The sequence below is a fragment of the Sycon ciliatum genome, chromosome 11, assembly GCF_964019385.1.
Source record: "Sycon ciliatum chromosome 11, ocSycCili1.1, whole genome shotgun sequence".
Lineage (NCBI taxonomy): Eukaryota > Metazoa > Porifera > Calcarea > Leucosolenida > Sycettidae > Sycon > Sycon ciliatum.
This window is the reverse complement of record NC_088653.1, coordinates 25,063,428-25,078,554: the sequence shown is the minus strand read 5'-3', so window position 1 is coordinate 25,078,554 and position 15,127 is coordinate 25,063,428. Positions and strand designations below refer to the sequence as shown.

Here is a 15,127-nt window from a genome sequence, read left to right as displayed (position 1 = left end):
CCGGCGATGGGCGTCCAATGGTCCAATGGTCCAATGGTGTGTGTGTGTGTGCATATGTGTGCGTGACACTTATTTCTACACTTGTACATTTACACACCTGGTTCTGGTCCTGGTTAAGCATGGGCGGGTAATGCTAGTTATTTGCTGCGATAATGCTAAAGGCAATGCTAATAATAATTATGAGGATATAATGCCATTTATAATGCTCACACTACTCCATAATGCCAGTTTGAAAGTTTTAAAAGTCGAGTCAAGAAGGCCGTCTTGGATCAAGGCCAAAGCGTAGAAGAAAAGAACTCAAACAGCAGTGAGGAAGCTTCCACTGACAATCCACTGAGTAGGTTGGTTTGCAATGTCAAGTCTCCGGACGAAGCCGGACGGGTTCAGATGCACGATGGTCGGAACTGGACCTAGCCAGCTTCATGCATGACACCGTTTTCGACCGGCAATTATGCTTGTAATGCCAATTTTGCATGCGAAATGGTGTTATAATGCCAGCATTATGCCACCTGGAAAAAAGGGACTATAATGCCAGCCATAAAGTTAGCATCACCTGCCAATGACTAGTCCTGGTAAACACTTCCATCACGGTCACGTGTTCACTTGCGGGGCCGACAACATAGAAACGACGAGCGACGGCAGAAAGTCGGCAATCCGCCGAGAGATAAGGGACCATGTTCAGTCGGCACGACGAGAGAGCCATCTTTGGCAGCAATGAATTTGGAATCCACGAGTAGAGCGGCAACACAAACCACAGGCCCCACAGTGGGCCTTGCAGCACACGCGGCGCCGGTGGAGTCACCTGAGAAAGCAATGGTAGACACCGCCGCCCCGCACGGAGCCTGAGACGATGTCGCTGGGAGCGTCCGGGAGTTGAGGCATTTGTGGACCGCCAAACCTCCGGCACTGCGAAACCAGCGCTTGCAGGAAGAACATTGTCGGCTACCTCTGTTCCGATACAGGTTTGCGCGCTCACCGAGGCATTTATGATGAGATAAACCACTCCTGGAGAAGAGACAACCACACTCGGAACAAGGTGTCCGCAGGGGCTCACAAACGGGTTCGGGCGAGGCAGAACATTGTAAGCGGCCCGCCATTCCTGTCTATCCTCGGCCAAGTCGTACCATTCATCGATGCCCAACGCTGCCAGATTCTTCCGCGCAGCATCACGCCACCTTTTACTTGGGCCGCACATTGGACAGACAGGATGTAGGGTGCCAAACAGTAGCTGACGCGGGGCACGCTCTTCATGCATTTGCACAACATGCCCAAGCCACTCCATGCGGCGCGATGTCAGCAGGCTGGGGATGTCACAGGGTTGACGCGGATTCCAATGCTCCAGAACATTAACCCTGGTCAGTCGTTCGTCCCAGACATTCGGCTGGCTGATGCCCATCACGGAACGGTTGCAGCGCAGATGGAAAGAGTACAGTGGATCAAGGTCGGGCTTCAACGGCATCCAGCACTCAGCACAGTACAGAAGCAGAGACAACACGCATGCCCCGTACACAAGCCGCTTCGTAGCAAGTGAGAGGTTGCTGTCATTGAAAACCGGCTGGCGCAGGGCTCCAAATGCATGTGATGCACCTGCAATGCGCGAGCTGATATCTGGGGTGGATCGGCCATTCGTGTGGAGGAGAGAGCCAAGATAACGAAAACTATTTACACACTCGACCACCTCACCCGCCACGTCCAGGGGCAGCCGGTCAGCTTTTACACATTTACACACACACACGCACACGCACACGCACACACACACACACACACACACACACACACACACACACATGCACATATACACACACTCTAAACACATTATCACACACATATTTTCACACACGAGCACGTGCGCGCACACACACATACACACACACGCACACACGCACGCACACACGCACACTCACACACATTCATAAACACTCTCATACACATTCATAAACACATACACACATCCCTCAGACCTCAGACATGCCCACCGCGGAAGCGATGATAGCGAACAGCTATGTTAGACATGGCAACTTGTGCTGGGATTACACCATTCAACAGCTTGCAAGGCTGATGAATAGATGACTTGCACAAAGATCCGAGCCGCGAGTGAGACAGGGCAAGTGCACCCTGTGCACCCAGGCTACACTGCGGGCACCCTACACCGTCTGTAGTGTAGATCTACTTTTGTTGTCAGCATGAATGAACGGTGCACGGCATGTACGCTACACATGTACGTGTACATGATCAGTACATGTACCGTGTGTCTTATGTCAGTATGTCTTCAGCAGCTCATGCGCAGTCATGTGCACTTGTAAGGTTAGTGCAAGTACATTACTGTATATTATGTGAAGAGAAGCCAGGCGTCCAAACCAACCCAAAATACTCTTGCCTTTAATATTCTTCGGTGAAATAGTTATAAACAACAGTGAGCATAGAAGCAAACTCGATGCACCCAATAATATGGCTTCCGGGAACAGCAAGTGTTGCACGAGGATCCCAAGAACACGTCAAGTTCCATGCTACCCGCCACCATCAAAAGAACGAAGGATAACTGTGCTAGCCTAGTTCATAATCAATGTAACGCTAATGGTACGGGATAGTAGGAGCCTGTTGGGAAGGCGTGGGTGAGCTGTAAAATCTTGTACGGTTTGCACAGCACAACATACATGCAGCAGTTATTGCGACAGTTAACGTCGATGGACGAGAGTCATAAAGCACAGTCCATGGGGGTTGACGTTTCTGGGCTTCCTTTCCGAAAGGAAAGTTTTATTTCTTCTTCAATAAAGCAGAATCATGCTGATTATACCAGTCTGTTAGGAAGACAAGAAAGCAGCCATGGACATTGTGCCATACTAGAGGAACGACAGGTAAAAGATAAAGCACTTCATCTGAAAACTCAAGGACTATCCATAAATACAGCAAATGATAATCCTAGCCTGGTAATGTCCAACTCCGTCATGTGAGCCATTCGGTGAGTTATCATGGGAAGCATAATGTTCGAAATGCTGACATTTGAACAGTTGCAGTTGTGTTTGTCGCCACACAATGCCATCACCAGTTCACATTCGAAATGTGTGTAGCCATTTTTACGCTTGTGTCCCTGTACACGGCATGTAAGGCTGAACAGATTCAACTCTTCCATCGCTTCCTGATCTGTACAGTAGCGCGGTTGCGTTCCCGTTCCTGACACTCACATTCGTCTCCGCTAACCAGCATCATGAGCACTCCAATGATTCCCGCCGCTCCTTCCGAATCGTCCCAGCGCGCCCCGTCAAAATGTGAATTACTGTAGGCAACGGAGCTAGTGTATGACGAAGGCGAATGCACTGTTCGATGATGCTCCAACAAATCCTTTCACCGTTGTATGGAATTTGTAAGAAGAGTAGTGGCTCAACTGTAGGTCCAACGCAGAAGGTACCTCACAGCGCAGTTCTGTTACGTCAATAATAATGAACATACTCAGCAGACTGTGATGTTTATCAGACACACTCTGGCATTATTTGTTCCACATTCTCCCAGGAGGAGATAAAAAAGTAGTTCAATCATGTCTTCAGTACATGGGGTACTGTTGCCTCGTTGCAACTAAACAGGTATGCAAGTTACTTTCCCATGAGACCCAGCCGGAGCTGCATCGTCGTCATTACCCTCAGCTAATCATGGAGAGGTCAGTGTCTGCTGCAGAGCCGGGTGAGCCGGGTAATCGACCCGGTTGAGCGGCGCTTGGACCCTGTTGAAAATATAGTACCAGGTCACCTGTGAGGCTGTGACCCGATTGGAACTTTACACGTTCGAACTTTGAAAGGACTGACTACATAGCTTGTATGTGTGACAGATCATGCAGAGGCGTGCGTCGAATACATGTGTACCCGGCTCCGATCCAGTTGAAATGGTTGCGCCAGGTACACGTGTACCCGGCTGTCCTACAATCCTACAGCAGACACTGGAGGTATGATGTGACTTTCATCCACTCCCTGATTCAATCATAGTTTGCGAGCCTGCGCCAAACTGCTTTCTCACTAGATCCAGGCATTGGATACATATGGCTTCAGTATGGTATACAATGCTATGTCTCTGGCCTAAGTCCAAGTCTAGATACAGCTGCTCAGAGTCAGGGCTGATGAAATGGTCATATTGGAACAAGTGAGACTTCAACAGTAGCTAGTACACATCAGGCCTGAGGACTTCGCAGCGTTTCTCCAGCACACTTGTTCTCTCCTTCAACTCAGATACTAGTTGAAGTACTACTAAAGGCCATATGGCTCTCACACTCAGTCCTTCCACCCTTCATTTTCGTTGTTTGGGCTTCCACTCGTGACTCGGCAGGTTCCTGGCCTCTCCGCAGTCTGTCCTCAGGAGAGGGTCGCTCTGGAGCTAGTGCAGCCGAATTAAAGGGAATCGAGTTCTTTCTCAGACGTCCACAAACTTTCGTTGTGCTTGACTTCGCTTCCACTGCGGGAAAGTAGTCACACTTCAGGACCACGACGTGCTTGTTGCAGCCTACACCAATGATACTAAAATAATATTCCCTCATTTTTCTGCATCCCGGCCGGCCGGCTCAGAAAGCCCGGAACGTATGGAATGAGACCCTCAGGTCCATCTCTCGTCTGCTAGTGCATTCAGGAGCGCAGCAGCGCTTCGGCATGACGATACAAGCCGAATCAAAACAACTCTACTCGCTAGCCAAAAAAACTAGCTCAGTGTTCGTCAGGCAAAAAGCGAAACTTCGAAAGTCACGAACTCAAAAGGTGGGAAGTCAGAAAGTCCACTTGCCCCGTCTCGAACCCAGACAATCTTTGTGCAAGTCATCTATTGACCGCCACTCTGTTTAGCCTTGTATCCCCCACACAGCTGTTTGAAGTGAATTTTCCGGCCAGTGAATCCCTATTTTTCATTTTTTTCATTTTTTCTACACACACACCACACCACCTACTCCGGCATACACTGGCTGTTGGTAACCACCCAGGAGAATGAAAGAAAAGTCAGGAAGATTCCGAGAAAGAGAAGAAAGATGTGTGCGACCATAATCGTCGGGAATTGAACCCGCAACCTCTTGATCGGAAATCGACTTCACATACCACTGCACCATACACACACACACACACACACACACACGTTCACAACCACACATGTGTGCATGTGTGTGTGTGTGTGCATGTGTGTGCCCCCCCCCCCTTTCCCTGTTTCTGCACCTTGTCCTCACCCATTTACTGAGGTGTGGTGAGCCCATAAGTGGAATCATTTCCAAATCCACCCAGAGTTTTGGGGATTTCAGGGGGTGTCAGCCCGTTGGGCGGTTCAATAGCCAATTGAGTCATCTTTCCAAAATTCCTTTTGAATCTCTCTCCCCTCTCCCGGGGAGACGCACGTGACCAGTTTCGGCAGTGAGCAACAAGTATGTGTGTATGTGTGTGTGTGTGTGTGCGTGTGTGTGTGCGCGTGTGTGTGTGTGTGTGTGCGTGTGTGTGTGTGTGTGCGTGTGTGTGTGTGCGTGTGTGTGTGTGTGTGTGTGCGTGCGTGTGTGTGTGTTCGTGTGTGTCTGTATGCATGTATGTTGTGTGTCCATACACAGGTGCAACGGTTGGCTCACATCTCATTGCTGCCGGAGTCCCAACTGGAACCAATGGTACGATAGTCCTGCATAATATTCTGGGAACGGCGGATCGCCCTAAAGTCACATTCCTGAATAATCAGACCATCGATGCTCACCTCACCCCCAGTCAAGTCACAAGCAGCACAAACTTTGTTGCCAATATGATGGTTGGCATGACTTCCTATGCAGCTGTTCTTTACTCCATGAGTCCCGCACTGGCACGGGAAGGTAAGCTTCCTCTCTTGTCATTTTGGCAGTGTGTGAGAGTATGCTTATACCGTAAAGTACCGCGAGAACCCTGTCTGCAAAACAGGCCACACGTGGAGTGCTGGCATTTCCGCTCTGTGGTGGGAAGGGGTGTCCCTCATCACCGGATGACGAAGGATTCATCCGCGCATCAGGCAAGCACACATTCAGCGCAAGAGTCCTGGCATTAGACCCCCAAACCGCATGGGCAAATGAGGCATCTGCAAAAGAGATGCACCACCTTGCCCAGCGTGTGAGGAGTCGGCGAGGAAGCCAATGATCTGTAAAGAATATCTCCTGCTTGTAATCTCGATTCTATGCTAGCCCTCGTTCATGATTGTTCTTTTTCTTACTACTTACTACTTTTCACTGCTATATTTTTTCTTTAAATCCACATGCTCAAGTATTTTCCCCAAGAGCTGCCACCATCAGTTTGCCGGTGAGCACCCAGGACACCCGAACTCTTAAACTAGGTTTTTTTGAATGTCTGTAGCTTGCGCTACAAAGTAGATGAAGTAACGGCACTCCTCCGGCCGCAGGACTTTGATATTTTTGGATTGGCCAAAACCTGGCTAGACAGCACTATTGGTGACGGAGAATTAGCCATTCCTGGATATAACCGTCGCTCACAAGGACAGACCATGTGGGTAAACGAGGAGGAGGTACGTGTATTATTACAAATCTTCTTTGCCAATCCGACCTTGTCCTGAACTGTCTTTGAATGGCCTAGAGGCTGTCTGGATATCGATCCAAGGCGGCATGCAGTGGCCTGGATCTACCGACCTCCAGATGTGGGGATTGACTACTGGAACAACCTTGAAGAGTCACTGCAGCGGGCCCAGGCGCAAGCGCCACACATGACCATTATTGGCGATCTCAACGTCAACATGACAACTCACAGTCACCATCGTACACACCTGCAAGACCTCAGCAATATGTTTGGCATCTCGAATTTGGTGAAGTTCCCCACACGGCCGACTCCGAGTGGGAATCATGGTTCAGTGATCAACCTCGTACTAGCAGACCATAACTTTGTCTCGAGTTGAACTGTTTTGGAATGTACAATTAGCGACCACCACGCGGTGATGGCGGACCTTCATATCGCCATAGCAACATCTAGTCCAGGTAGGCACAGCCAAAAGCGTCGCCACTTACACAGCATTGATATCGACCAGTTCCGGTGTGACCTCGCCGAAGCACTCAACGCTAATACTACATCTGCCCACATGGATGTTGACGACATGTGGACGGCTTTCTATGAAGGGCCTCCCTCTTCTGAATTTGACTCTCTGCTGGCCTTCCCTCCTCCCATCCCCTTACATTGTATTGGGCCTCCGCAGCTCCCCCCCCCCCCACCACCACCACCACCACCCCACGCACACACTACATTGTCACATAGCACAACTCAACCATTCGCTACCCTGTTATTGAGCACTCCTGCTCGTTTGGTCTCGCGAAATCCAAATAAAATCAATCAATCAAGGGTTCAAAACAGTTCTAGACATACATGCACCCATCATGCTCTCATCAAGAAGCCAGAAAGCTGCTGCGACATTACCTTGGATCGACAAGGATACGTACCAACTCACGCAAAAGAAAAACAGATTACACAAGCGCTGGCTAGGAGATAGAGGAAATGACATCCTACACACCCAGTAAAAGACAGCCCGGTCTCAGGCATCCAACGCAATCCACAGGCAAAGAAACGCTTTTTTCACCAGACAATGTGAGCAGAACTCTCATGATCCAAGGAGAATGTGGTCAATCTTGAACGCGGTAACCGGCCGCTCCAAGGCAAGGCAGGACCCAGTGTGCTACCTTTCTGCGGCGAGCAGCTCCTTCAATATTAATGTCACTGATCCAAGCCGTCCAGACACCCTACAGATACCCCATGGTCCCTGCACCCGCACCTCGCTCTCAGCTCACACGCCAACGACCTGTCCCGCAGTACAGCGATTACTCGCCACAATCGATCCTGACAAGGCTACAGTACAGGCAGTGTCGAAATCCCTTGCTGCGAGCCTGCAGTGACATTGTTGCCCCGCACTTATGCGACCTCTTTAATGCCTCCTTACATTCCGGTCGCCTACGGAAGCCGTTCAAACACGCCCTGCAGTCGCCACTAACTACAGACCCGTGTCGTTATTACCAATTGTTGCGAAGCTGCTTGAAAAGGTAGTACATCGCCTCTCTTGTAAGGTTCCTCGCGGCAAACAACGTGCTGCCGACCACCCAATTTGCATACCGCACAAACCACTGCACTGAAGATGCTTTGGTACTCCTGACGGAGAACATTCTCAAAATGCAAAGGACGCGCGACTAGCCAGTGGTGTGTGTTTGCTGGACATGTCAAAGGCTTTCGACAAATTCAAGCATGACAATCTTTTACGCGATCTTTTCGAAGTTGGCCTTCATGGCACTGCACTCCAATGGCACCAAACAAGTGCAAATCGCTGAAGCCATTGGTGTCAGTGGCACATGCTCATGTGGTGTTCCACAGGGTTCCGTTTTCGGACCCGTGCTTTTCAAAATCTAAACCAGGCATATGCGCACCATTGCCAACCCATCCCTCTCAGTACAGTTTCCTGACGATATTGCTCTCACGTTCAGCCACCCTGATTGCCATGAAGTATCGCGAGTTTTCACAAAGTCTACATCCGAGATTGCTTACCACCTCCAGGAACGGAATCTAATCCTGAACACTAGCAAAAGCCATGTCCTGCGAATTTCCGGCCAAGACATAACTGTCAAATGCCGTGGAAACCCGCTACCAGCAGTTCCCCATGCGAAGTATCTGGGCATCACGATAGACGAGCACGTTCGATTTGCCGAACACGTTACCAATGCTGTAAAGAAGGTCTCGCAGAAGATGAGAGCACTCTGGAGAGCCCGCCGTTGCCTTGCAAGAAGGTCCAGAGAGCAGTACGTGAAATCCGCTGTGATGCCAGATTTCCTCTACGGGTCCGTGGCGTTCTCTGGTCGCCTTCGACAAGACTAGCGGTCCCGCCTTCAGGTCCAGCAAAACAGTGCGGCACACGCCGTATTCGGCCAGCCACCTCGTACAAGCGCCCAACCTCTGCTTACTCGTCTGCAGCTGTATGGCATCAAAGAGCTCCACAAGCAAAAGACCCTTGTTATGATCTGGCGTTGCTCGATTGGTCGGGCAAGCAATGCACTGCAAGCCCTTCTGGAGCGTCCCAGTACTTGCACAACGCGCGCGCCATGCAGCTTGGGCCTTCCAGTGCCGAAATCTCCAAAGCTGGTCACGACCGTCCAACCGCTCGCGGGTCCATTATATGGAAAATCCTGCCAATCCGACGTGTGTGTAGTATTACCCAGTACCACCAGTTCAAAGAAGCCTACCTTCTGTTCTGTCTTGCTAGCAGTAACACCCACTACTGAACACTACAGGAATCTTTGAACGTTTGCGGTACTCCACAGTACCAGTCATGTGCTGTTTACCGCCTCCCCGTTGTTGTATTCTAACGTTAACGTTATTCATTGACTGAGCGCTCTTTGCTTTGTACTACACCCTGCTATCATGTTAGGCTATTTCCTACAATAATTTATTTTTTCCATTCAATTGGGCGACACCGCCCGTTTGCTTCTGCGAATTCAAATAAAAATGTACCTACCTACCTATACGGCCGAGGAAAGTAAAATCATTTGGCAAAATGCAAAACACTACTAATTTTGTCTGGTGTGATGACCACCATCTTGTAGGTTTACTGTTGTAGCATGTTCTTGTGTGGAGCTTCAAGGTAAACTGAGTGCCGATTGCTGCAAGAGTTTAACTTTGGTCAACTTCAGTGGCAGTGGCTTTGCAACTGCTAGTGACAGTACGCGACAGGCATTTCCTTGTCGCAAGTGTCGCATACATGCCAACTTGGAGGCTTGAGTTCCCTGGACAACGAGGCTAAATTCCCTTGATTTTGTCTGTGTTTTTTTGTGGACACAAGTTTTTCTAGCGCATCCATCATTAGCAGATCTATTTTTCATGATTGCTGCTCAATCAAAAGGGATGTCATTGCATTGAGCTGGAACTGCACAAGTAATTTTCTGTTGACTACCGTTATACCGACGATCCGTTGCAGTTCTTTATGGGTTGTATTGTCTACTATGTGTGTGCTGTGTGCACTTACAACGGATTTTCAAGTTCGAGGAAACATTAAAAAAGCGTCATGAAAGGGAGAATTTCGTTTTCAAAAGTTCCATCTCAATCCCTGGACTCTCACAGGACATCCTGGACCCCGGGACAAACACCCTCTTCACTGGACTGTCCCGGGAAACCCTGGGCGTTTGGCCTGTATGGTGTCGTATGTTACACATACTTTATGGTTGTAAATACAATGCTGTAGTTTTACATCTCTGTATGTCTTTGTCCATCTCGTCCATCTCTGTTTGTCTGTCTATCTGTCTTTCACTAACGTTTCCACGCAAACTTCACAACACACACACACACACACACACACACACACACACACACACACACACACACACACACACACACACAAACACAAACACTATTGCACATGTTCTCTGCAGCTAACTTTACTGCCGTTCTAAGTGGCTTCACCGATCAAGAAAGCGTTCTCGTTCAGAAACACAACATAACGCTCGATAACACAAGCATATTTGACTTCGCTCCCAACGTGCCTACAAACGCTGAGTATCGTACGTACAACTCAACTTGCTACGAGGCTACAGCACCAGTTAATGGATGTGAATGGATAGCTTTCACCAGCCCACTTAATTTGGAGTGGGATACGTACGAGTTGCTCTTCTTCGACCAAACTACCGATATGACGCCCGTCAACCAATACAAGTACCCCGTGATCGTCTTCAAATCCTACGGTAAGGCTTGGCACTGTCCGCACAGCTGTGTATGTTGTTGTCACAGTTGTGTATGTTGTTGTTGTCATAATTGTGTATGTTGTTGTTGTTGTCACAATTGTGTATGTTGTTCTAGTGTGATCATATTTTCTGACAGCAAATGATGAGCTGGGGGACCATTTTGGCAAAGCCTTTTCCAAGGTTTCCAAAATTCATTCCGTGTGTGTGTGTGGGTGGGTGGGTGGGTGGGTGTGCGTGCATGTGTGTGTCTGTGTGTGTGTGTGTGTGTGTGTGTGTGTGTGTGTGTGTGTGTGTGTGTGTGGATGTGCGTGTGTGTGTGTGTGGGGGTGTGCGTGTGCGCGTGTGTGCGCATACATGTAATGTATTTTCTTTTCTTGTAGATGTAAGTGTAGCTCCCACCACCATGGCACCTGCAAGCACAGCAGTACCTGCAAGCACAGCAGTACCCAGGAGCAAGGACAGCAGTACAATCACCATCAAGCCTACGACCAAAGCTGCCTGTAAGCCTAATTTACTGTGCACGCTACAACCAGTCTACACTTGTGACTAAAGAAATTCTTGGCCCGTCGAGTCCATGAACCCCACTGATGGTATAAAAAAAGTATACTTTACACATACGTAGAGTCTACAATTGTCTACATTGTAAAAAAATCCACTAAAATTAAAGTTACTTACTGTAAATCAACAAATTTTGAGAAGCTTTGGCCGATTTCGAAGTGAAGCGTTTTTGCCGTCGTCAAACTTTGGCCGGCCGTGGGATTTAAAAGGAGAAATCGATCAGTGGTTGCTGCTTGCATCATTTGAAGTTATGACACACATTGGCCTGCGATTTACATTAGCCGGCTGGCACTAAGCGGCGAAGTCTGCGAAATTGAATCGCGTGTGTAGTTCCTCGCCGTAGAGTAACGTAGAACACGCACAAGTGTAAGCTGCATGGCACCCTTCATTTCTCGCTTCAGCTCGTTCTCTGCCATGATCAAGTTGCTACAGACCTTGCACGCTGATTCCATACACCACTGCCACAGGTTATGTCTGTCAGCTAGCTACAGCAACAATATCCTTTTCATGAATGTTCAAAACTATTTTCTCGGGTGAAAATCAGCTCTCCACTGACACGGCATGATCGCATGTGCATGGACAGGATCCGACTGCGATGCAGCTCTCCTGGAAGGAAGCAAAGTTCTCCTGTCGCCAATGCCATCGCTTGTCAGTGTCACTCAAGAAAAAATAAATTTCAATTTCAGAAGCTACGAATTCAACGCATTCCAGTCTGGTTCCACCAAGACTACTTACTACAGGGCATCTGATTTGACAAGGTGTATCAGTAGGACTTGGAAAAGTCACAGTAACAGTTTGCAAGATCACTAGCCATTACAACAAGTATCAGAACATCAAAACAAACCTCGTGTAGATCCACAATTTCAGATTCAACCCATCGATCTACAATTTTAGGTTCCCTTAAGGCTTTCCCGCCAGCTGGACATGATGCATGCTCTCACCAGGCCGGGGGTCGTCAAATGCCGGTACTTGACGACTCCCTGGCTCTCACTTGTCAGCCAGCTCACACGTCTTGTCGTGCACGCGCAGACGTCCAGCACACACGCGTGTCGAAATGTGTTTTTTGGTGGGTAGTCGGCAAAAAAATTAAGTGAGGGTACCTTTAGTCTCTCGCAAAGCATAATATGAGGATTTTGCGAGCATAATGCGAGAATCCATGAAAGCATAATTCCATGATTTCGCGAGCATAATCCGCCGGAGCCTACACAGCACCCATGGTTCTTGCTCATGTCTTGCGTGTGCAAAGTTGTCTTCTTGAATTTTTACTGCACTGGGAATATCCATTGGCCCCTGGTGAAGACTTGGTCGGTGAACATTTTGTACCACTCCCAGATACTGTCTCTCTAACCCAGCTACCTCTTCTATACTGTAAAAGCGATAAACTTTCACGGCATGCATATTATGTGTACAGTTGAATATCGATTATCCGCACATCGACTATCCGACCATTCGATTATCCGTAACAGTTTTTTTGGGCGCACGTGCCGTAGAGTACGCACTGTGCATGTAGTGAGCCATTCAAAAAATACGAAAATTTTTAAAAGTAAAAAGTAAAAAGGTCGTGCGGCTAGTAATAACCACTGAAAGTGTGTGAGTGACAGTTTTTTTCTTATCCGAAACATTTGCCTTATCTGAACACCGCCTGACAGTTGTCTGCCCAGAGGTGGTCGGATAATCGATGTTCAACTGTACTAGTAGTCAAGAATTGCGCAGGTACAATATGAGAAACTTTCCAGATTGATGTTCATCTATTCAGTTGGATTTAAAAAAATTCAGTTCGATTTTGTACTGTCTACAATCAATGTGCAGAGCGGTTCGTAGCGATTTATTTTCGGGAATGTGTCATGGTCGTGAAAGTAGCGAAACCTAGTCTCTTTTGAAAGTCTCTCACGTTTCAGTACATGATGGAGTGACTGAGGGTGTGCTTTTCTTTTCTTTTGCTTTTTGTTCAGCCGGAGCCTCTTATGGAGCTGCCATGCCATCTCTCTTGGCTCTAGTTCTCCTGATGGTCGCCGCACTCCATCTGTAAACGCTTGCCACCGTGTCTGCCCTGCAAGAACACAGGCAAGTTGCGATAGCATCACCATGGCTACAGTGCCTCCAAGTCAGTAGCTGCCGGTGCACTGCCAAGGCTCGCTCTGTGTATCCTGGCGGCTTCCGCTGTGTACGAGTACTTTGCCATGAGTAAGGCCATCTACTTGCTCTGTGGCCGACTTACACGGGTAGACGATATCTGGCCACCTTGTTTGTCCCACATTCGTTAGTTCACCATACGCACATTCAAGTGCCGTACGGTCTAGTTTGTACTTGCAGCGATTTCCAATCCAGAAGTTGCTCGTTTGATGATGCATACACATATCTTTCTTGAATTTCTCAGACTCCTCCTGACTTTTCTTGCATTCTCCTGGGTGGTTAACTGCCCCGTGCATGCCGGAGTATGTGCGGTGATGTGCATACGGGGGGGGGGGGGGGGGACTGAAAAGGATCACAAAGTGGGGATTCTCTGGCCGGAAAAAGCCACTTCATAGCTCTATGGTATAGATCAGGCTGAATAGTGGCGGTCAATTCTTCAGCCTTCAAGCTGTTGAATGGTGCAATCCCAGCACAAGTTGCTATGGCTTCTGCTGTAGCATTGCTATCATCGCCTCCGGCGATGAGCATCAAATGGTCAATGGTGTGTGTGTGTGTGTGTGTGTGTGTGTGTGTGTGTGTGTGTGTGTGTGTGTGTGTGTGTGTGTGTGTGTGTGTATGTGTGTGTCCCATATGGTGCAGTGGTATGTGCAGTCGATTTCCAATCGAGAGGTTGCGGGTTCAATTCCCGACGATTATGGTCGCACACGTCTTTCTTCTCTTTCTTGGACTCTTCCTGACTTTTCTTTCATTCTCCTGGGTGGTTACCAACAGCCAGTGTATGCCGGAGTATGTGGTGTGGTGTGTGTGTGTGTGTAGAAAAAAAGGAAAAATGGAAAAATGAAAAATAGGGATTCACTGGCCAGAAAAAGTCACTTCAAACAGCTGTGTGGTGGATACCAGGCTAAAAATAGTGGCGGTCAATTCATCAGCCTTGAAAGCTGTTGAATGGTGTAATCCCAGCACAAGTTGCTATGTCTAACATAGCTGTTCGCTATCATCGCTTCAGCGATGGGCATGTCTGAGGTCTGAGGTCTGAGGTGTGTGTGTGGGGGGGGGGGGAGGGGATTCGCTGGCCAGAAAAAGCCACTTCATAGCTGTGTGGTGTATACCAGGCTGAATAGTGGCGGTCAATTCTTCAGCCTTGCAAGCTGTTGAATGGTGCAATCCCAGCACAAGATTCTGCTGCTATGGCTTCTGCTGTAGTATCGCTATCATCGCCTCTGGCGATGGGTGTCCAATGGTCCAATGGTGTGTGTGTTCCGTCTGTGGAAAGGTATGCTCTAGACCAAGCAACTTTAATTAAACGCCACAAGTGCGCGGCAGAGCGTTGCAAGCCAGTGCAACAGCAGCATGGTGCATGCCAATGTGCAGATTGTGGGAAATGATGTCGTAGCAGAGGTGGACTCGTTGTCCACCAATGTCCGTCGAACTCAATCGCTAGCCAGCCCGCTCCTTGTAGGCCTCGCCAGAACCGCCCAACAACGGATGAACGTGCCAATTTTCCTCTACTGTGTCAGCACTGCTCCCGGAGATTTCAGCTATGAATTGGCGGATAATGCTCGAAAAGGTGGCAGATTCTGCTCGAAAAGCAGTGAAATTAGCAGAACCATACGAACCTCATGGCGGGCAATTCCTCGAATTCTGGTCCATTTCTTTATCCACATACTAAACATGCATGAAACTTACCAGAAAAAGTACCGAATTCTGCCAATTTTCCTGCCGGCATTGTTCAGATATGCCTAGTTTCAGCAGTCCAGG

At 48.6% G+C, this 15,127-nt stretch overlaps 1 protein-coding gene across 1 annotated transcript in view; it reads left to right on the top strand.

Annotated features, from left to right (window-relative positions):
* LOC135827215 (uncharacterized) overlaps positions 1-13,624 on the top strand; it is a 26,782-nt gene extending 13,158 nt beyond the window's left edge. Inside the window, exons 5-8 of the mRNA XM_065339743.1 lie at positions 5,558-5,806; positions 10,370-10,678; positions 11,059-11,178; positions 13,189-13,624. Coding sequence (XP_065195815.1) covers positions 5,558-5,806; positions 10,370-10,678; positions 11,059-11,178; positions 13,189-13,265 — 755 coding nt within the window. The 3' untranslated portion in view covers positions 13,266-13,624. The remainder of the gene's footprint in view (positions 1-5,557; positions 5,807-10,369; positions 10,679-11,058; positions 11,179-13,188) is intronic.
* Positions 13,625-15,127: the final 1,503 nt, after the last annotated feature.